At 46.0% G+C, this 21,911-nt stretch overlaps 1 protein-coding gene across 1 annotated transcript in view; it reads right to left on the reverse strand.

The window, feature by feature from the left end:
• LOC142790008 (uncharacterized) overlaps positions 1 to 21,911 on the reverse strand; it is a 57,914-nt gene that overhangs the window by 5,312 nt on the left and 30,691 nt on the right. The window contains exons 6-8 of the mRNA XM_075885033.1: positions 9,344 to 9,524; positions 8,721 to 8,836; positions 5,139 to 5,286 (exon numbers count right to left, since the gene is read on the reverse strand). Of these exons, the coding sequence (XP_075741148.1) occupies positions 5,139 to 5,286; positions 8,721 to 8,836; positions 9,344 to 9,524 (445 nt within the window). The remainder of the gene's footprint in view (positions 1 to 5,138; positions 5,287 to 8,720; positions 8,837 to 9,343; positions 9,525 to 21,911) is intronic.

The following is a 21,911-nucleotide window of genomic DNA, read 5'->3' on the forward strand; positions in this document are numbered from 1 at the left end:
ATAAGTGCTTTGAAGAAACTATAGCGTTAGTGTCATCAGCATAGTCTATTCAAATTAAATTTTGTTGTGGAGCAATAGATCTCTTATCCAGGAAAATGTAGATGTGGTAATCAGCTTAGTTATGTTGTACCATTACTTTATGCCCTGCACCTGTGAACGCAAAAAAAAAGTTGCTTTAAAGGAGGAAGCTTTTATACCGGTTCCTACGAAGATAGAGTATCTGCAGTCGTGCGTGCTGCGCGCCTCATTTACGCATGCGAAACATTTGTGATCATTGTTATGACTTCAATTTTCAGGCAAAGAGCACCTAGACACCACACTTATGGTACGCATAGGTAGCTAAAACAATGGGGCTGACTCAGATTTGCTCATGGTATAGGTCTCTTGAGCGTGACTTGGGTTAAGATACGCCAAAATTTTTCAAGCAGACTCACTTTACTCACATTCCCTACGGCTTTTGTTAGGCGGACGCACTCAGTCTCTGACTAACCAATCTGTCTCGGACTTGTACTTACGGCAGTCTGAGTCGGGGCTAGTCTGAGACAACGAACTTATGAGTCAGATACTGAACGACTGGCATCGACCATGATGGGAATGCTCCTCAACACTAATACATCGCGTAACTTTCGTTTTACTTGACGCCTTTTAATCTTGTACCTTCAAACGTCATACTCATTGGTTGCAACGTAGTCAGGACCGTTTTATTGAGAAATGACTCGTACAAGATATTTTCATGTAAGTATACGCGGAAAAGAGTTCTAGAGGAGGTGAGGGTAGTCATGATAACTCGATCCTTTCTTTCGCAACTCACGCCACTGAACAATCGATATCAGTGACGTAGCCAAAAGGTGAAACAACGGGCCCGAGCTCTCCACGATACTTTCTTTCGCCATGGCGTACAGAGCAGAAGAACTACCATTTTAAGGGGACAACTTCCCCTCCCCTAAATCAAGGAGAAGCTCGCTGCCTCTAACAAAAAAATTCTGTCTACGCCCCTCATCAAGAGCAGCTAGCATCTGAACACTGCCCCGCCGCTGTGGCCTAGTGGCTAAGTGGTTCGGCTGCTCCCCTGCAGGTCGCGGGCTCAAATCCCGGCTGCAGCGGCTGCATTTCCGATCGAGGCGGAAATGTTTATAGGCCCGTGTGCTCAGATTTGGGTGCACGTTAAAGAACCCCAGGTGACCGAAATTTCCGGAGCCCTCCACTATGGCGTCTCTCATAGTCATATGGTGGTTTTGGGACGTTAAACCCCATAAATCAATCAAGCATTTGAACACTGGTAGTTAGAAGTACGCGTGAGTCGGCTTCAGCACAAACATTGGCCGATTAAGGCTGATAGTATTGCTGAACAGCCAGTTAGGCTGCGCTGTGTACAATTGTCCATATCGCCACGGGGTTGTGACGTGGACGAAGTGAGCAGACTACAGGTGGAATAATAAACTGTTTATTCGGGCCGAACTTGTAGCCACGTAAAAAGAACGTCAGCTTATACCAAGACACTGGCATTGATAGCAGCGAGCAGCGCGTCGGCCGTCGATCAACTGACAAGTGGCCAAGCCTCTCGCCATTTATACACTCGCCATCAAACATTCTAGCATTATCGATAGCCGCGACGTAGATTTCAGAATAATCTGAAATCCTCACAACGTGGGCGTAATCTCAACAAAGTGGTCTACGGTAGCCCTGAAGCTTTTCAAACACTGTCGGCGCGATTTGTGCTCAGAGTCACGTACAGCGTAACAGGGTGATAAGAAAACTCGAGGAAGGAACGTGGCAATACCAAATTTGGAGAAATGTCACGCGCAGCACGTTTATTCAAATGGCTTAAAACTCAGTGTGCACGTTTGGGCAGGCTTCTTGAGTGAGCAGACAGCAGTCACTCAACTTCATTGCACTGCGTATTGCTACAAATGGTCCCTTTGCTGGAGACACTGAAGGGTGCGACGCTCGTTTAATGTGAGGAGCTTCGCAGCCAAGGTGAAAGATTTTTTTATGCTAAATAGGTGCAACCGAAATTCATATATGCATTATTTTTGTAAGAATTGAAGGCGACTGATTGCAGATTTTTTTAGATAATTAGATGCTAATTACCACAAGTTACTCAAGCTTACAGAGAGCGACAATTTTTTTTTATTTTCTTTCCTAAATTGTAATGCTGAGTATTATTTCATGCAAATTTGACTAAGTTGCAGACATTGGATCAAAATTCGCGTCCGAAGGGAATAGAATCTTTTACCAGCCAAAAAAAGTGTGATAAAAGAACCTCCAGGCCTCCATCAAGTACGCTGCACTGTCACAGTGAAGCCGGAAGAGCGACCTTTGAGAGCCTTTTCTCAACATTGTTTAGAAAAGGCTCTCAAAGGCGCTACTGCTACAAAAAAAGGCGCTACTGCTACAAGCACATTTGCAGGGTACCCACTAAGCCATATATAATGATAACTTGTGTCTATAATAGGCCAGCCATGCATATTCTACTCTTTGTCATTATTTGGAGAAGTGTAGTGTTCACTATACACACTTGCGAGAAATTCTGTGCAAGCTTTGTTATGCCGCGGCTTAAGACAAATAAGAATTACGCCTGAAGCGGGTATGCCCCACAGTTATTAGGTCATAAATACAAGCTTTTGTAATTGTTGTTTTGTAATTTGTTGGCGCATTGGACGAACCACTAGTTATGCTTTGGCACTTTGTGACAACTGGTTCTTACTTCGCTCTTCTGAAACGCTTTGTTACTGATACTAATATGCGATTTTTTTCCCGACATCAAGCCTGCCTAAGACAAGTTCGCAACCGAGCTTAAAGCATCAGCGTGGTTCAGTGGTATAATACTGGGCTGCTAGGCAGGGTACGTGGTGTTAAATTCTGCTGTGTCATTATCGTGTATATTTACTAATTTTCTTTTATTTCGTGCTACACTGGTTCGGTACACCGGCAGCGGCGGAGCCGCACGCGACCCTTGTTGTGATCTCATAAAAATAGGAAAAACAAGCATGAAGCGTACTCACACCAACCTACTATACACTTTGCTCTGAGGGATTATTCCAGCGTAAAAATACGTTTTATGAACCACATTAGAACTCACAAAACATTTTATGAACCGTACTAAACCGAACTCAAACACCTATAAGCATTACTCATCCCGACTAATACTCACGGCTCGATTAGAATCAGGATCAGTCGACTCATGAGGGAGTTTGCCGACGTATAATGCTAAGTATTTCAATGTATTACGACAAGAAGTAAATGAACGGGAACAGAGGTGTTATTTTATAAAACTGAAACCAATCCTCGTGATGAGTTCATGTCGACTGGGAAACCAACAGCCAGCACAGATAAAGCTCTGTACAAATGGCCGGCTCGTTGTGCAGACGACGAACGCGTATAGGCGATGTTCAGATGGCCTTCACAAATAGGAACGTGGGATTCTGCGGCAATTGTGAAGGTGGTGTCGAATACGTCAATGACGTGACGCTCATACCATTATTTGTTTGACATGCCGTTTCCTAAGCCCAAGATCCATCCACAACTAATCCATAATCAGACTAGGCTGATACAACACCAATGCCGACAACTAATCGGCGGTCATGACCCTGCCGTGAGCATTCAGTTGATTAGCGAGCAAACCATTTCACTGGGAAATATAATGTCATATATTGAGGCAAAGAGATGACCATTTCCCATGGAACGCCGTCTCGCGGTAGGTTTGGCGTCAATGTCTTCAAGAACGCGAGCCCACTAACTGACGCGACGGGCTGCAGAATGAAAGCGTCGTATCTAAGATACCGCTGACCCAGCAACACTGCCATTGTATTTAGTGCTTAATCGCCGGCGAACGTTAACCACCCATCTGAAGTGTAAATAATCTCCTTAGGTGCAAGTTTCTTTCAGCGACCAAGATTGACTGTGTTATGCCTACCGACCGAGAGGTGCTGTTCTTCGCTGAAGAGCGTGTCATCGTCACCGTGTCGAGTCTTCTCTTTATTTTTTTGTTTTTGAGTTCAAGAAAGCAAGAACAGCGAAGCCTCACGGCATGCTTCCAACATTGCCACATTATCGTGTCTTGAACACATCTGCCAAAGCACACTTTTCTGTAGCTAACTAGCGGGCGAAGCATGGATGGATGGATGGATGAATGCATGGGCGCGTTAACAGACAGACAGACAGACAGACAGACAGACAGACAGACAGACAGACAGACAGACAGGCAGGCAGACAGGCAGACAGGCAAGCAGGCAGGCAGGCAGGCAGGCAGGCAGGCTGGCAGGCAGGCAGGCAGGCAGGCAGGCAGGCAGACAGACAGACAGACAGACAGACAGACAGACAGACAGACAGACAGGCAGGCAGGCAGGCAGGCAGGCAGGCAGGCAGACAGACAGACAGACAGACAGACAGACAGACAGACAGACAGACAGACAGACAGACAGAGGCAGACAGGCAGACAGGCAGGCAGGCAGGCAGACAGGCGGACAGGCAGACAGGCAGGCAGGCAGGCAGGCAGGCAGGCAGACAAACAGTGGTTTTTAAATACATGCTAGCGTAGGACGTCTTCCTTGAAATAAAAAATCCAGTTTGTTCAGAGCCCAATAAGGGAAGAAGGCTGTGTTTAGACTTGTTGCAGAAGTGTTACCTGCAATGTATTTTGTTGTAAAACGTAGAAAATTCAGCTTCCCCCTTCTGTCTCTACGAGCTAGCTCTACCCTCCTACCTTCGTAACGAGTAGCAGTGTCACACTGGTGCCCGTCGTAGCAACACTTATATAATAAAGCGTAGTCGCAGTATACCTACGACCAGGTTGAAGCCAATGCGGCACAGCTTGCAAGCATATGGTCACCGTGACATTTTTCTTTCGTATTGCTGCTTATAGACTTAGTTTGCATCCGAAGGCTGCTACTCTGTCTACGCCTACACAAGAAATATACCGCTGACCATGAGCTGCTTCCTTGTCGTCGGTTCTAAATTACCGATGAGGACTGCTGTCAAAGCCATCTCTTCGATATACGAATTAGTGAAAATATGTTGTCTGTCACGTACTAGTGAATTAGCACTCCACACGTGGTCTATACAATATATCGAAAGCTCAAATTGTCGTTTCTAGTGCCTTTCATTTTTTTTTATCTTCCGGCAGTTGGTCAACTTACCAGGCGAACAGGGTATAAAGACTTGTTAAACGGACTGTCGAGAAGATCCGAGGACAAGATGGTTGGTGGGATAAGTCGACAATCTGTGTACCAGTTGTCAGCCTCGGTATGGTATGCGATAACTACAAAGATATCCACAGGAAAAGCCCTGCGCCGAATAAAAAGTATTATTAAGCCTGAGACATGCCTTTCAGCTCAAACCACTCATATACGAAAGACAGCAATGCAGCATGATGGAAATTTCACACTACTCGGCAGTCCTAAGGTGCGCCTATTAATATAAAACGAAACACACCCGAAGAAACAAAGAAGCTTGAAGCTCTCCTGAGAATTCCCAAACAGAAATGTGCCTACTTCACAGATATGGTTGTTTCGAAGAAAAACGTCACGAGGAAGTTTACACTAGCTTAGCAAAGCTTAACAAGCTGCTGATCTGGTTCATAGCAGGCGTGTCTTTTAGGGCTCATGCTATTTACGCGCGTGCTTTTCGCTCGCACCACCCTATACAAACTTGACATAGTCTCCTTTGTTGCCGCATCCATCTCGCGGTCCCTCCAAGCATAGTGCGGGTGAATTTCTAGTAGCCGCGTCAACGTCTTTTAAAGGGCCACGAAGGCGGGATCCAATAGCTGTTGAAAGTGACGCTCCTGATCTCTCAGCACGCGGAGACTAGCTGAAGCAGCTTAGTCGTCCGCGCACACCAACTCTCGGTATCTATCATATATACACCGTTGGTATGTGACGGGGTTGACCTCAAGCCTGCTGTGACGTGGTCATACTAACAACGGCACGGCCATGCATGGACTATCCTAGCAGCGACACGGCTATTCGTAAGCCATACGTAGTTGTGCTACGTCACACCAGCTGTGACACAGCTTAGAACGGTGGCTGCATTAACTGCCTTAACCGGTTGGCGTTGCTTCGAAACGGCTGTTCTTAAGCGCGCGGTGGCCGTTCCTCGGCGTCTAGGCCCGGTTTCCTGTAGATAGGCCAACAACCAGCCTCGACTTGCTTGCTGCTAGGCAACGGCGAGAATGGTTTCTCGCTGATGGACGGATGTTTTAGCTTGAGCACGTTGTTATTAAGGAAGAAAGAGGTGGAAATGTAACGGCTCGGTTTTCTTTGTTAACACATTATTTATAAAAAGTACCAGACAATGATGCAAAAGAACAACTGCTTGGCATCATTGTCTGTTGTTTCTCATATTTATATCATGAGTAATATATCAAAGTGAATTTCTGTGTGATGCAGTGACCTTGGGATGCCATCGCCAGGCGAACTTTCCAACGGCTTTGTAAGCTTGCATTTCCTGCTTTAATTTGTCACGATTAAAAAAGTTTGAAGTTCATTTATTATTCAAAACACGCGTCATTGATCCAGTGGTTGAATGGAAAGGGGTGGTGAAAGGATGTTCTAAAAACCTCTTTCCTCGGGACTGATTATAGCCTGGAATGCAGGATATTATTCCTCCTCCTGCAAAACAATTTAGGGCAATAAAACTGGAATATAAATAGGAGGCATACAGGGCCGACGCCATGCGCTTCTTGTTTATGTTTCGGTTTCTTAGCACTCCTTTGCTCCGCATCAAGGGTGAACCAACGTGCCCAAACCCATGTCTTTCATTACTTTTGGTACGTCCCAATAAACACGTGCTGTGTGCACCTTTTTTATGTCTCAATTTCATAGCACTTGCTTGTTTTCGTTCACAAATGATTGAGCCTGCCCAAATGCATGCCTTGCTTTCCAACTGGTTTAATGTCGCTACCGACATTTTGTAGCGTCAAGCGTGGTCAATACGCAATAATTTGAGGCGCCTATACGATCGTTCATAGTTTATTGCTCTTGGAGCGGAGGTTGTGTGAATAGTAATGCCTGGAGTTTTAAGTGCCAAGACCACGATATGATTATAAGAGACACGGTAATACAGGGCTCCGGAAATATCGACCATCTGAAGTTTTTTAACGTGTGCTTACATCGCAGAGCACACATGCCTCAAATATTTCGTTTACACCGAAACGCCACCGCCGCAGCCGGCATCGAACCTACGGCCTTCGGGTCAGCACCAGAAAACCGTAGCTACTGATTAACCGTGACCGATTGCAAGTTGTGTTGCCGGCTGATCTTGAACATTTGTACAAGCCATGGCAGCACGTTCATGCTTTATATTTAGCTGCTGCTACACCGAAGCAACTCAAGCGATCACTTTTCAAACACCCCTTATGGAAGACAAACGCATACGGAAACCCCGATAGATTAATTTCAATGATGATAACTCTAATTATTCCTAAAGTGCCCATTTATTACAGTATTGCTGCACATATATGTGCTATGACATTCCGAAAAAGACCACTTATTCAATGATAACAATGTGACATGCCTAAATATTCTGAAGCCGCGCATATGTGCACCACGAATTTTCTATGGCATGGAGCCATTTCATATTATAGAATAAAATTAATATCGCATTTCTACACAACATTGAAGGCAGTCAGGAAACACGTATCATTAAATGAAACCATTTGCTTCAATTTCTGATAGAGGTCACGACTCGGCCGTCGCAATTTCAATGACATTTAGTTTTGCTAAAATGCACTGCTCATGCTTCCACAGCTCGCTTTTGATGTTAATACGTCTTATCTATGCTAACTGCCAGATGAACGCTCCTTTTTAAATAGGACATTTAATGTCTATTTGTACGGAAAGTGCTCAAAAGTTTGCGTATATGAATGGCAAGTAAAGATTCTGACGCTCTCTCTGTAAACTGTGCAACGTTTAAGCAGTGTTCCAACACGTTTTTCTTCCAACATTCAATTAGTCTAACCAGTGCTTTCACAACCATTTCAAAGTGTTCATGTCGACTTCTTAAGTCCTGCTGAACACGTAAATGAATTCGGGCACCTACCTGCTTTCCTCGGCAAGCGAGATAACAGATGCTCAGACTGTTTGTCTCAAAACATTGAGTACGCCCTTGCCTTCTAGCAAATTTGGCACTCGTTTTGGAGGTCATGTTTCTTTAAATGAACATCTCGACTAGCATTACCTTTTTGTGACAAAACTTTGGTTTGGGCCGGTTGGTTTGTTGCCGAAAACATTTACGAGTAACGCAAAAAAAACATGGGCAATGTAGGTATTGTTAACCCGTTCCGCGTGCCTGTGCTTTCACTGCCTTCATTCTTTAGGTACTTTGCGAACTGTTTTAGCAATGAAGTATCCTATTTTTTCAATAGGCCAGGAATAGCTGGTTAAGGCAAAATCATAATAAACTTTGTGATGGTTAAATTGACAGCCCGATAATTTTGTAGTTTCTCGTAAAATTGTAGCGTAGACGCCAAGAACACCGGTACAGCAAGAAATATGTCTAACTAAATAAAAAAGCAAGCTCTGTTACACATAAACAGCAAAAGTGTTAAGCTGGCATCTCTATTTTTCCGAACAATGTGTAAAACTATCTGTTCTGTTTCCTTGAAAGCTAACCAGGTACAAGTTATTATGCACACTTGTCAGGCGATCATGCATAACCCGAATGCCTTATTTTCTTATCCTCCATCTGTGTTCAAGTCTTCTGACTCATGCCTTCATTACCTTAGTTTTTCAGCGATAAGTTCCCCGTTCCGGTTCGAGTACACTGTGTGGAAGATGATCGTATAGCTTGGTCGATCCTTTGGGCTTTTCTTGTAGTACATCAAGCTGGAAATCATCTGCAACAACAGTTGCAGAAGATATAACACACCTGTTTCAAGAGTAAAAGTCAGTTCGGAAACATTCTACACTGGGTCCGGTAGCGCACTTGCCAAAACAGTAGTGGGATTGAAAGCACATCATACGGCAAGAATTTCCACAGAGGTAGACTTCCTACGAACGCTTTAGCATGCATACTGTGATCAGTAAGTGACCCAGTTTAGATTACTACGTCCTGATCGGAAGCTTAGGCCATCTTCATTGTCGACACAATGAACCAAATTAAATACGTGAACATAAGCTCAGCGACGCGCATGCGAATTTCGCACCCACACACACATACACACACCCACATAAGGTTCCCTAGTTTCACGTGTTAACCACCGGTGACCCGTGCTCGTCTCTGCCAACTCCGTCATCGACTCTCTTTTTACAGACGCAGCTTCTTAGCATAACCATAGCAAAGGTTATACAGGTGTTGATGGGCCAAACAGGCAACACGTCGTTCTCCGAACGGTGACTTGTACCTCCAAGCCTCTAGCCGCGTATTCCACAGACGTTGCAGCGCTCATTGTAGTTGATCTTATGGGTGCGTTCACTTGAGCGTAGTGGTATATTCGGTTGCGCTCCCAGAAATAATCCAAGAAATTCGTTGTCGTCCTGTTCCGCACAAGTAGTTCCATTGCGGTATCGTTCCTCATGGTAGAGCTGAAACAAAAAAGCAGACAGAACTTTAGCGAACTCTACTGTTTAGTATTATTGCCCCGCCGCGGTGGTCTAGTGGCTAAGGTACTCGACTGCTAACCTGCAGGGCGCGGGTTCGAATCCCGGCTGTGGCGGCTGCATTTCCGATGGAGGCGGAAATGTTGTAGGCCCGTGTGCTCAGATTTGGGTGCACGTTAAAGAACCCCAGGTGGTCTAAATTTCCGGAGCCCTCCACTACGGCGTCTCTCATAATCATATAGTTGTTTTGGGACGTTAAACCCCACATACCAATCAATGTTTAGTATTATTTTCTGTAATCGCGGCAGTTCCTACAGCATTTAATTACCTTCCATTATTTGGGTAGAATCTAGAGTGAAAGAAGCATTTATTATGTGCTCATGTGATATCCTGATGGCACATACCCATAGTCTGCTGCTTCAGTGAAATCATTCAATTAAAAAAGCACACTGAGCACCCGATGAGCTGAGCTCTGCTAAACTCTGCTTGGTATTTGCTATCAACTTCGGAGCCCGCCATCGTGTTGTCGAAGGGAATCTCAGAGTCCTCGTAAAAAGAAGCGCATGGTTGAGATCCGCTCTACCAGATGCGGCAACGATCTCGTTTATTTCAAAGTGACTAAAGATAACTAAAGTAGCGCCACTCATATTAGTGCGCAGGCTCCTCCTACTCTCTGTTCTTCGTTCTGCAGGCCCCACCTTGTCTTTCCTTTGTACCACTGTTTGTTGTGCATGTGCCACGGCCACCGAAGCACGCAAGCTATTCACAACAACACCACGAAAGGACATCGTTCGTGCTTTTATAGTTTTAAATGCTAAGCATTACTTACAGCGAGTTTCAGCGACTTTCACCGTATCTATCTATCTATCTATCTATCTATCCATGTATCTATCTATCCGTCTATCCGTCTATGCGTCTATCCGTCTGTCTGTCTGTCTGCCTGTCTGTCTGTCTGTCTGTCAGTCTGTCTGTCTGTCTGTCTGTCTGTCTGTCTGTCTGTCTGTCTGTCTGTCTGTCTGTCTGTCTGACTGTCTGTCTGTCTGTCTGTCTGTCTGCGACATTTAGCTCTCCTGGCCATTTCGATAATGGTATAGATACCAAAAGTGGTATGACATAACATGACTATGATAAGTATAAGTGACCGGTCATAACAAGGAAATCCAAACATGTATGTTAGAATGTCATGATTTACAATTCATGGTCTTGCTGTTCTTGCGGTAGTTTCGTTCACATGACCTTTTGCAAAACTGGTATGGTATGACATGAGAGCATGGTGAACATAATTAGCAGACCCTAACGTTGAAATCATGACATGCATGTGGCGTAAGTCATAACTGTACGCCACGCTCATGGTTCGCTCGTGGTAGTTTCGCTAGCTTTACATATACCGAATTCGGTATGACGAGACGTGAATGGATGACGAAGGTATATGACTAGTGTAAACATGATAATCATGACATGCATGTCAGGCAAAAATATGGGTAAATGCCACGATCAGCCAAGATGCGCTTGTGGCCGTTTCGCTAGCGCCACATATACAAAATTTTGTTTACGAGGCTTGAATGGATGACGAAGGTAAATATCACGTCCAAACATGATAATCATCATATGCGTGTCTTGTAAAAGAAGACTACATGCTACGCTCACAGCGCGCTCGCAGCCGTTCCACGAGCTCTACGTATAGCAAATTCGGTATTACACAGGACGAATGTTAGTCACACATTCAAACATAATAATCATGACATGCAAGTGATGTACAGCATAAATTATGTCTCCCTCGTAGCATTTTGTTTATTTTAAAGGGACATATCAACCTTCCTCATTCGTGCTTCGCATATAATTGACTACGACGGTACGTGAAATCTGCGAGGTTTTTCCTGGGGGCTTTAGTTCGTTCACAAGAAAGCCTACTGTTTTCAAAGAGCTCGTTCAGGTATTATTCATTAAATATACTTACAAATATTTGGCACTTGACCTAAATACAGCTACTCTCCCATTTTCAATTATGCATTCTATTAAGGCTTAACCATTACTTTCTTTTTATATCACATCTGCTTTTTGATGGTTTGCATCTCGTTCTAGCCAAGGCATCTTTGTCTTACTCGGGTCAAATCCTGGTATGCTTCTTCAAAAGCCTAATGTTGCCAGGGGCTAGTGCCACGAAGTGTTTTGTTGTCGTGCGTCTCTCCCGGTGATTGCGACGGAAAACAGGAACGCCTAACAAAACAATAATTCATGATACCATGGCTATATGGCAGATTTTGTATGGACGCTGTACATTAAAATTTTGCAGATGCGATGTGTGGGTTGGAAGTTGTGTAAACTAGTTTGAGCCAAATCATTCTTATTTTTTATGTTTTCCAGCTTTTCCTGTAACATGTGTTATCCGTTGGTGGCGATCTGTAACAGTGAGCCATGCCCGCTGTTTTGCACAAACACTTTCTCGGGATGGTTGGGAAGTTCAGACAGTTGAATGTTTGAAGAATTGACGCAATTGGAATCACATGGGCACCCTCGACGCTGGTGCGCAGTGATACAGTCATGGAGTTCTGTAAAGCTAAAGGGCGACAGCATCTCGTTGCGTCTCGTAGTATCTACGCGCGAGTGAAACCGTTGGAGTGACTGCGGCCACTTAACTGAGGTCACCTCCCACTGCTTAAAAGGTACATGAGGAGTTCCGCAAAGAGAAACGTCTACGCCTGTACCAGCGGCCTGTGAAAGTAGCACTTGTCAGGACTTGCCAGGTGTGGAAATATAAGCCCAGTTATGACAGTGCTTAGCAGACAGCCCGTGAGTTCCTGTTTGCCTTCGAATAGTTCTTGCGGGTATTCGGTATAACAGCTGCGTCTTGCCGGTACTTAGCTCTAAAGCAGAAACCTGGAGACTTACAAAGAGGGGTCACCTTAAATTGAGGACGACGCAGCGAGCAATTGAAAGGAAAATGGTAGGTGTAAACTAAAGAGACAAGAACAGAGCAGAGTGGATTAGGGAACAAACCGGGGTTAAGGATATCATAGTTAAAATCAAGAAGAGGAAATCGACATGGGCTGGGCATGTAGCACGTAGACAGGATAACCACTGTTCACTAAGGATAACTAACTGGATTCCTAGAGAAGGCAGGCGGCTTAGGAGGAGACAGGTAGGCAGATGAGATCAAGAAGTTTCCAGGTATAAATTGGCAGCAGCAAGAACAGGATCGAGTTGACTGCCTGGCAAAACATTGAAGAGGCTTTGGTCCTGCAGTGGACGCAGTCAGGCAGATGTTGTTGATGATGATGACGACTTACTGTGGACGGCTAAATAGACAGCTTCGTGGACAGCGGTCATCGTAAGTCTCGTTTCAATTAGGGCGTATACGTATGGCGAAATCAACAGCTTCGAGAAGATGCCATCATAGACAAAAAATTTGCCCTGGATCTGCATGTTACATTGCAAATGCCATCGAAAGAAGATAGGCTTGCGCCTGGAGAGAGTGAACAAAACATTTGTTTGATGTCTTGAGCAAGAAAATCGGTGAACGGTATTCTGGAGGCGCTGCGTTAGAGTGACTCGAGCGTGAAACGGAGGCGAACAAGCGCACCGAGGCACGTTAGAGACGACCGCCACTTGGCAGTTATCTTCGAAAACGACGGAAGGCGTGCGGAGAAAGATGCGTGCCATTCTCGGAGGCAACAGGGTGTAGGGCGCAAAGCTACGGGCAGGTGCCACCATCGTGTCAATTTAGAAAAGCGTTGGTAACACTTGCCTTTTTGGCAACCGCGTTTCACTGTCAGCGCAGCGTGTTTAACGTTACAGTCCTTAGAATTACTTATGTGAGACTCTTCTAGTATAAAGGCAAAACATCAACGTGTTGTTATGACACCTCAGATATGTACAATGATTGCTTTATAATTGACAATCGCACAAGTATGAACGCTAAATCTTGAGCAATATTGGTGGGAGCTGCGGATGGGGTCAGCCGTTTTAGGTATTGTTAAGGGCGGACAAACAAACAACGGTACAGACAGGGAGACAGACAGACCGACCAAAACTTTTCCGCCGAAGGTCCCCATGAAAGACTATTGTCTTTAAAACTATGCACGCTACTCTGCTGTCCTAATATGGCGGATCAGTCGGTGTCTTGGTCGATGCATGCGACTGCATTGTAGTGCGTATTGTTGTCTGTGTCCGTTGTTTCGAGTGTGGCTGATTGCACTGTGTAGTACATTGTTTGATTGGTGACACATTGAATTCAACTATTGCCGAGTGTGCATACTTGTGTATCGTTTTGATCTGCCATAATTGAGAACACAATTATGTTTTGTTTCTCAATTATCGGCTCTACCTTGTTCTTTGGACCACAGCCGGCGTCCGCTGGCGCGCCAAATAGAACCACTTCTAAATTGTCCGCGCTTTCGTGGTGCAGTTCGAGGGGCCGATATTTCAGTCCTTGGAATTAGCCCGGCGATAACGTCCCTAATTAACGAAACCCATGACAATTAATCGGGCGTCCGCTAAAAGGACCTTTTTGGTACACAGTGTGTCCAAAGTAGTGAGAAATAGCCTCGAGTTGTTGATACTGCAATCGGAACGATTTTGTGTGTTGCTCGGTGTTCTCGTTAACGAGTGCGGGGGAGTGTTCCGATAGACTGATTTAGGCAGGTACTTTTTGCACGCGGCAAGACTTCATTTGCGAGACACAATGAATCTCAACAAGTTAGTAGCTCTTGGTGAGAAGATGGGTCTCTCTGGCGCTGAACTACGGAAGTGGGTCACCCAGAAGGAAAAAGAAGAAAAGGAGAGAGCCAAGGAAGAAAAAGCAGCTGAGCTGGAGAGAGAAAGGCTGGCCGCTGAAAGGGCGAAGGAAGAAAGAGAGCAGCAATTGAAGTTGGAGCTGGAGAGGGAAAAGTTGGCAGCTGAAAGGGCAAGGGAACAAAGAGAAGCAGAGATGGCTGAATGGGAACGGCAGCGGCAGCACGAGACGGAACTCGGGTGGCTCCGTTTGCAACAGCGAAGTGAAACTCCGGTTCAAGCTAGAGTTGAAAGCAGCGAATGGGAGGAACATGGCTTCCGCTTGGACCCAAGCAAGCTGCTCGTAGCGTTTGATGAGAGGAAGGACGACCTTGACGCATACCTTCACAGATTTGAGACGATCGCGAGGAGCCAGAATTGGCCGGAACATCAATGGGCAACTGCTTTGAGTACTTGCTTGAGTGGTGAAGCGCTCAGTGTGTACGGTAGGCTGACGCCGACCGATGCAGCCAACTATGCAAAGGTGAAAGCTGCTTTACTGAAGTGATTTAGATTTACTGTGGATGGATTCCGGGAGAGATTTCGGAAAGGAAAGCCAGCTGATGGCGAGACGGCTACGCAGTATGCCGCCTGACTTTGCATTATTTTGACAGATGGATTGAACTTTCAGGGACAGCGCTGAAGTACGATGAGCTTAGAGAGCTCCTTATTAGAGAGCAATTTCTCACCAGTGGCCACCCTAGCCTGTCGCTGTACTTGAAAGAGAGGAGAGCAAAGTCACTTGAAGACATGCTAATTAGCTGATCAATTCTTGGAAGCGCAAGGTGGCACTAGTTTGGCCAGGGTCAAGAAGGAGTGTCCTGAAGATTCGAAGAAATTGGCTACCGAAGAAAAGAAGCGTGCACCGGAGAACATTCCGCGATGTTTTCTGTGTAACCGAGTGGGTCATCGCGCGAAAAACTGTCGAACGATCTTTACGAGCCCTACGGTTGTAAAATGTTTCAAGTGTGGTCAGACTGGGCACAAAGCAGACGCATGTCGAAACGGAGTGAGTCAAACTCACCAGGTATCCTATGTGCAAGCAGCACCGAAATCCTATAATAATGCCGTCCCCGACGGATTCGTAGAGTTGAAAATTGGGGAGAAACTTCCTCTTGTGGGTGCTGTAATGACAAAACAGCCAACCGGTGTTACGAAGGAAATGCCAACGTTGCCTGGAAAAGTTGCGGGCAAGAAGATTACGGTGTTAAGAGACACTGGTAGCTCCACGGTTATCGTGCAGAAAAATTGGGTACGAGAAAGTGAGTTTACAGGCAAAACGAAACCAGTTTGCCTAATTGAAAGTACGGTTCGGATGCTTCCCGAACCAGAAATTGAGGTTGAAACCCCGTACTTCAGCGGGAAGGTTACTGCTCTATGCAAGACGACCCCTCTGTACGACCTCGGCATCGGAAACATCGACGGAGCGCGAGGGCCGAATGATCCAGAACGTTTGGGAGAAGACCCTAAGATAGAGCCTTCGCCAACCCAGCGACCACGAGATACAGTGGAGGAGCATCCCGTGACAGATCTCACTCGAGCCCAAGGTCAAGCCGCGGTGCAAGAGACAGTGAATGAGGAGATGATCGTGTTGAATGAGTTCACGTGCTGGGCAGCTAGACTTACGTCGGCACGACCTCAACCGAGCGACAGTGTAAAGGTGATGGAGTCGGCCAGCCAGGCCAAATGTCATGACATGAACAAGCGGGTGAATAACCGGATAGGATTGGTTGAGCGTTATGGTCCGTTAACTAGGTCGGAAGTGACAACGATGGCTGAGACGCCGCCTCGGATACTGTCATTTGAAAGGGCTCGCCGGAACAAAACGAGAAAAAACAAGAGATCGAGCGAGCACCGCAAGAAAGGATGCAAGCGCAGCTCGAAATACACGGGATAGGTGTTGAGGTCGAATTGGAATGTGTTTGGCTGTGCTGAGTCCCATATGTTGTGTTAATGTTGTTGTTATCCTGTGTTACAAGTGTATGTCGAGCGAGTCGAAGTGTTTGTTGCGGTGATGTGATGTATAGTATTGTACCATTGTTGTAATGACAGACCTTTATACATTTGTATTGTTTAAATTATGTGATGGAGTGTTGTACTCATGTGCCTGTGGTTATATTTCATGTGTTGTGAGATCGAATTACAATATACAATTGTATTGAGTGATCTATTGAGAATGTGACGTGTCATGAGCGACGGACTATGCTACAGTGTTTGAGAGTGTGGGGATGGTTCGCACTCGTTTTTGTGGTTTTGAATATTATGAGATAATATTCTTAAAGTGGGGGGCAGTGTCACAAAACGAGCGCTCAAAAAAGGGCACTGCCGTATTCTCGCGATGAAGCGCCGGAGAGATGCATCGAGGTCAACGATAAAAAAAGAAAACATGTAAGCATCCAAAGACTCCCCGGGCACGCGTCCCTCTCCCTTCGGAAGCGTAGGTTCGCCGACGAACCCCCTCACGTCGGCGGCCGAGCAAGCCCTGGAAAGTTCTCGATGGAAAGGGGCGGGGTGATGCAGGGTTGCGTCATCTATTGCGGACGGCCGTCGAACCGTCTCGCGCTTTCCCCAGCCTTCGCTGCGTATCGCGCCGACGAAATGATGAGAACGTTCTGGAATCTCGCGCGGAAGGTATTTAACCGAGCAGTAGAGATCGGAGATCAGGAGAAGAAGGAAGTTAGCGCCAGTGTGCGTAGGTTATTCCGCCGTGTCTGTCGGCGAAGGTTTTGTCCTTAGTGACAAAGCAGGAGAAGAAGAAAGTATGCGCCAGAGTTCATAGGATGTTCCGCCATGTAGTCGGTGAAGGTTTTTGTCCTCAGCGACAAAGCAGGAGAAGAAGCAATATTGCGCCGGAGTGCGTAGGGTGTTCCGCCTTGTCGGCGAAGCCTTTTGTCCACAGTCCCCAGGAGGAAAAGAAGAGGATTTCCACCTGAGGGGTGAAGACTCGAGCTACAGGCAAGAGTGTGTGTCTACCGCCAGCGAGCGAAGACGCGTGGCAACAGCTGCGTGTGGGAAGCCGACGTGTTACCAGCGAAGAAGTTTGAAGCCTGGAGAGCGGTCAATCGAAGACGCAAGGTTTCCTGGAAGAGAAGCTTCGGGGGCAGCGGAACGACAACACTGGACTTTGAGTGAGTGATTTTCGGAAGAGTATCATTCAGACTTTTGTTCCAAGAACTTTGGACTGAATAAGTTTTCTAACTCTTTAGTCGTTAAGTGTCTCCCACAAAAAAAGAAGTTAACTTCTTTGGCGCAAACAATACGGAAAAAAGGAAAAAAGAAGGCGAGGAAAGAAACAGATTGACGCCAAACTAACAACTGTTAGTTGAGTTGTGAACTGAGTTGTTAGTTTGGCGTCAATCTGTTTCTTTCCTCGCCTTCTTTTTTCCTTTTTTCCGTATTGTTTGCGCCAAAGAAGTTAACTTCTTTTTTTGTGCTATGTACCAACTAGACCCAACGCAAGTTTTACTTTAGTTAAGTGTCTTGGTTGTTCGATGCATGCGACTTCATTGTAGTGCGTATTGTTGTCTGTGTCCGTTGTTTCGAGTGTGGCCGATTGTACTGTGTAGTACGTTGTTTGATTGGTGACATATTGTATCCAACTATTGTCGAGTGTGCATATTTGTGTATCGTTTTGATCTGCCGTAATTGAGAATATAATTTTGTTTTGTTTATCAACTCTCGGCTCTGCCTTGTTCTTTGGACCACAGTCAGCGTCCGCGGGTGCGCCAAATAGGACCACTTCTAAATTGTCCGAGCTTTCGTGGTGCAGTTGAGGGGTCGATATTTCGGTCCTTGGAATTAGCCCGGCGATCGCCTCCCTAATTAACGCGACCCGTGACAGTCGGCTAGCCCGGATATCAGCGATATGGTCATTCGTGCGAGAGCAGACGCTTTTCTGGACACTTAGCGTAAAGTACGTTATCGTTTTATAGTTTTTTTCTGCAAAAGAAGCAATAGAAATCTTCCTCTTCTCGACGCAAATTGGCGTCACGCCGTGCCGATGTCTCCTATTAGGTGTGTTTTATTACTCGGACAATGTGGGATCTATGCCGTCTTGTAAGGTGTCAGTGTATAATGTCCACGATGATGTCCAGAATCGGAACACAGCCTCTGTTGACTTTGTATCTGCTCAGTAGGCACTAATTATATAGAGGTCACGAAAGACGCTTCACTCGCTTGAGTCTCCATGTTCTGCTTAGGCCAGCGTTTTTTGTTGAGGTATGCTAACCAGGATTCTGTCAAGGCTACGTGAATTACTTAGCTTAAATAACATTTCACTGTGTTGCCATCACATTTACTGACTTGCCATTGCCGCTAGATTATGGCATTTTTGTGCAGAAAAAGGTGGGAAACCTTGAACACCCTTCATTGAGCCTCCAACAATCACTACACCTGCTACAAACAGCACCCCAACTGGGCTGTGCATTATGCGTATGGTTTCACGCTCATGTTTCCCTGCTCACGCAAATCCACTTAGAGTTTAATGTTTCAAAGATTTGTTTTTTAACTCAATTCATTGCAAGATATTTCTTTTTAACGTTACCTCATGGAATCAGTTATGCTGGCTACGTGAAAATAGTTCGTTGTGAAATAGCTTTTCTTTAATTGCGATCACGAAGAATATGAAGCCTAAATCAACATGAAAAAGCACGAATGATGTATACAAGCACTGCAAGACAATCAGGCCGCAGTTTTATAACTGTTGCAGGAGAACAATTCTCTCCAGGTGTACCCTTGTGAAGTCATCGTCACCCTTCACTTTACCTCGTCTAAAAGTTACATGCCATCAATGATGCGTCAGTCTTCATCTATTCAAAGAATGATCGTTGAAAACGCCAATAGTCAGAGCATAACTCCCACAAAGAGGAACCCAGGAAGGTGCTGGGGAGGAGGAGGAGGAAACGGGCAATGCCAGATAGGCCTTATCCCCAGCGGACTGGTTGGTATTTCTAATCCGGAACGTCATTAGTCGAAGCCGCCACCCGAGGCCACTGGGCCAGAGTTCATTGTTCCTTCAGTTTGGGGCTATTGAGCAGGGTAGTCTCCTAGTCCTGTTGATTGGAGTTGAATATCGAGATTATTTTGAGCTCATTCGGCAAGCCCAGACCGTATGGTAAGTGCGGTGGCGGTTCACGACAGCACTAACACTTCCTACTTACTTTGAAATTACTTTACAGCCGAAAGGCTACAATATACAAGGTAAGGTATACAAGCAGCATTGCGCAATGTAGTATTTTCTGATTTCTCAGAACCGTGTTTAAGGTGGGGTACGTTCAGGCCTATCAGGGCAGCAGAGAGTCGCGCGAGAAGTGTGTGGGCCACTGCATGTGAAGCCTCGTTACTCCGGAAAATCCGGTGTCCCGCCGTTCATATAAGACATTTTGGGGTGTGGTCCTGGTCTGCGATGCTCAGTTGTAGTTGTCTGTCAGCAAGCGGAGAAATTCACACTGCCTGATAGCTTTCGCAGGTGCCTCGAGTGTCTTTAAATATTTGTATTGATATAAGACGCGATGCCGCCATTGCGATGGCTACCTCTCTCGCTTGATTTTAGTTGGTGGCTTTGAAAGTGAAGCCGTCCATCTGCATTCCTTGACGAATCAACGCCGTCGTGTAGTAACCCCTGGGTGACGGTCCAGCCACGTCGACGTTATAATCTCTATTACGGGAGACAAGGCGTTTTTCGAGTCATCTTCTTCTCTCGTGCAGCTCCCTGGTTATAATACGGGAAGGCAGGGACTCTCAGAGTTTAGTTCTCAAAAATTCAGTGATACGCTCCACGAGTTCGATTTCATATTCGTACCTGATCAAGAAGAGGATTAGGATGCCCCGGTCGGGGCCCGTCTGCTTAAGACGCATATTTTGATTTATGAGGTGGGATCCCGTTAGCTGTCCTACCGTCTTAGACTGCCAGTGCAGATTGTTTTTTTTTTATTTGAAGTGCTGATGAATAAGTGAAGAGCGTGTTTAATTACTTTTTTAGAGGCGAAGCTTCTTAAAGCGGCATCCGTTCGTCCCTCGAAGTAGTCGTAGCCGTAGTGTGTAACCAGCTTACGTTTTCACCTGCAAGGTGGTGCCGGTGGGGGATTTCTCCTGTGCGTTGTTGAACAATAAAAAATGCGCAGCGTGCGCGTTACCTAAAAGCCAAATTCTCCTGTCTCTCATTCCCCATTATCAGCTATTGGCATGTACATTGAGCACTATCTGACAAGAAAGGGTTGCCACGTTATACTCACCGGGCGTAATCTCATTGGTTTTAGAAAGGTTTAGCGAGCGTTGAGCTGCAGTGCCATGAATACAGTGAACTAGTTGTAGTGAAGAAGATGAGTGCTACTCAGAAAAGCAGGGGATATCACTCAGTCTGTGAATAAGACGACGTTTGGTTGGCTGGGTACTCAGACTGGTTCCGCCATCACCACTTGAGTTGTGACCACTCTCCTGTTTTATAAAAGAATGCCACTCTAAAACGCCTCATTTTTGATTGGGGGAGGTGCTGGGTAACACGTAATCCTGGAATTGCGAAACCGTACGTTGCCTCCAGTAGCTACGATGTCCACTGACGACGATCAGCAGGCGGCCGCCTCGGCTCCAACTACTGCAGCTTCTGTCTATCTCGGCTCCTTTCGGCAACGCGATCCGCCTACCTGTAGTGGAACCGATGACAAGGACGTGAAAGACTATCTTGACGAATACGACCGGGTGAGCAACCACAACGAGTGGGACGATGCGCACAAGCTTATTGCCGTCCAATTTTATTTGACCGACGTCACCAGTCTGTGGTAGCTTAATCACGAGAAAGACCTCCCCACCTGGTCGGCCTTACGGACGGCGTTTGCGAACTTGTTTGGCCGTCCAGCGCTTCGCAAACTACTGGCCGAACTGCGCTTGCGTACTAGGCCTCAGCAGAGTGGTGAGAATTACACCAGTTATATCGAAGATGTGGTCGGCCTTTGCCGGCGTGTCAACTCGGGCATGACAGAAGCCGAGAAGATTAAACACATCTTTAAAGGCATGACTGACGACGCATTTCAGACGCTTGTCGCCAAAAGCCCGCAAACAGTAGCGGAAGTGATCTAACTGTGTCAGAGCTATGACGAGCTCTGGAAACAGCGTGACACCAATCGTGCCCACGCGTTTTGTGCAACAATATCCGCTTTAACGTCGGCTGGCACTGCTAGACACCACACCACTTTGCTTCTCGAGAGTAAGCAATTTGTACGAGAGGAGGTCGCACGCCAGTTGTCCCTGGTACCTTATACCTCCGAAGGTGCCCCATCTACTTTAGCGTCATCAATACAGTGAGTAGTCCAGGAGCAAGTGTCTACGAAGCGTTTCGTAAAGTTATGCTATGTGGGCCAGCGGACCGTGCCGTGACACTTAGTAGGACAAGCACCTCTAGGCACAATGCCCGTAATCGAAACTTCTTTCACAAGGATGGGCATCGACATTGTTGGACCGATTTCACCCATATCGTCTAAGGGAAACTGGTACATGTTAATAATGGTTGACTTTGCAACCAGATATCCGGACGCGGTCGCTTTACCGACCATTGATTCAAAACAAGTGGTAGAAGGCCTTCTTGAATTGTTTTCCTGCTTGGGAATC

Source organism: Rhipicephalus microplus, chromosome 2, assembly GCF_043290135.1.
Source record: "Rhipicephalus microplus isolate Deutch F79 chromosome 2, USDA_Rmic, whole genome shotgun sequence".
NCBI classification, from domain to species: Eukaryota; Metazoa; Arthropoda; class Arachnida; order Ixodida; family Ixodidae; genus Rhipicephalus; species Rhipicephalus microplus.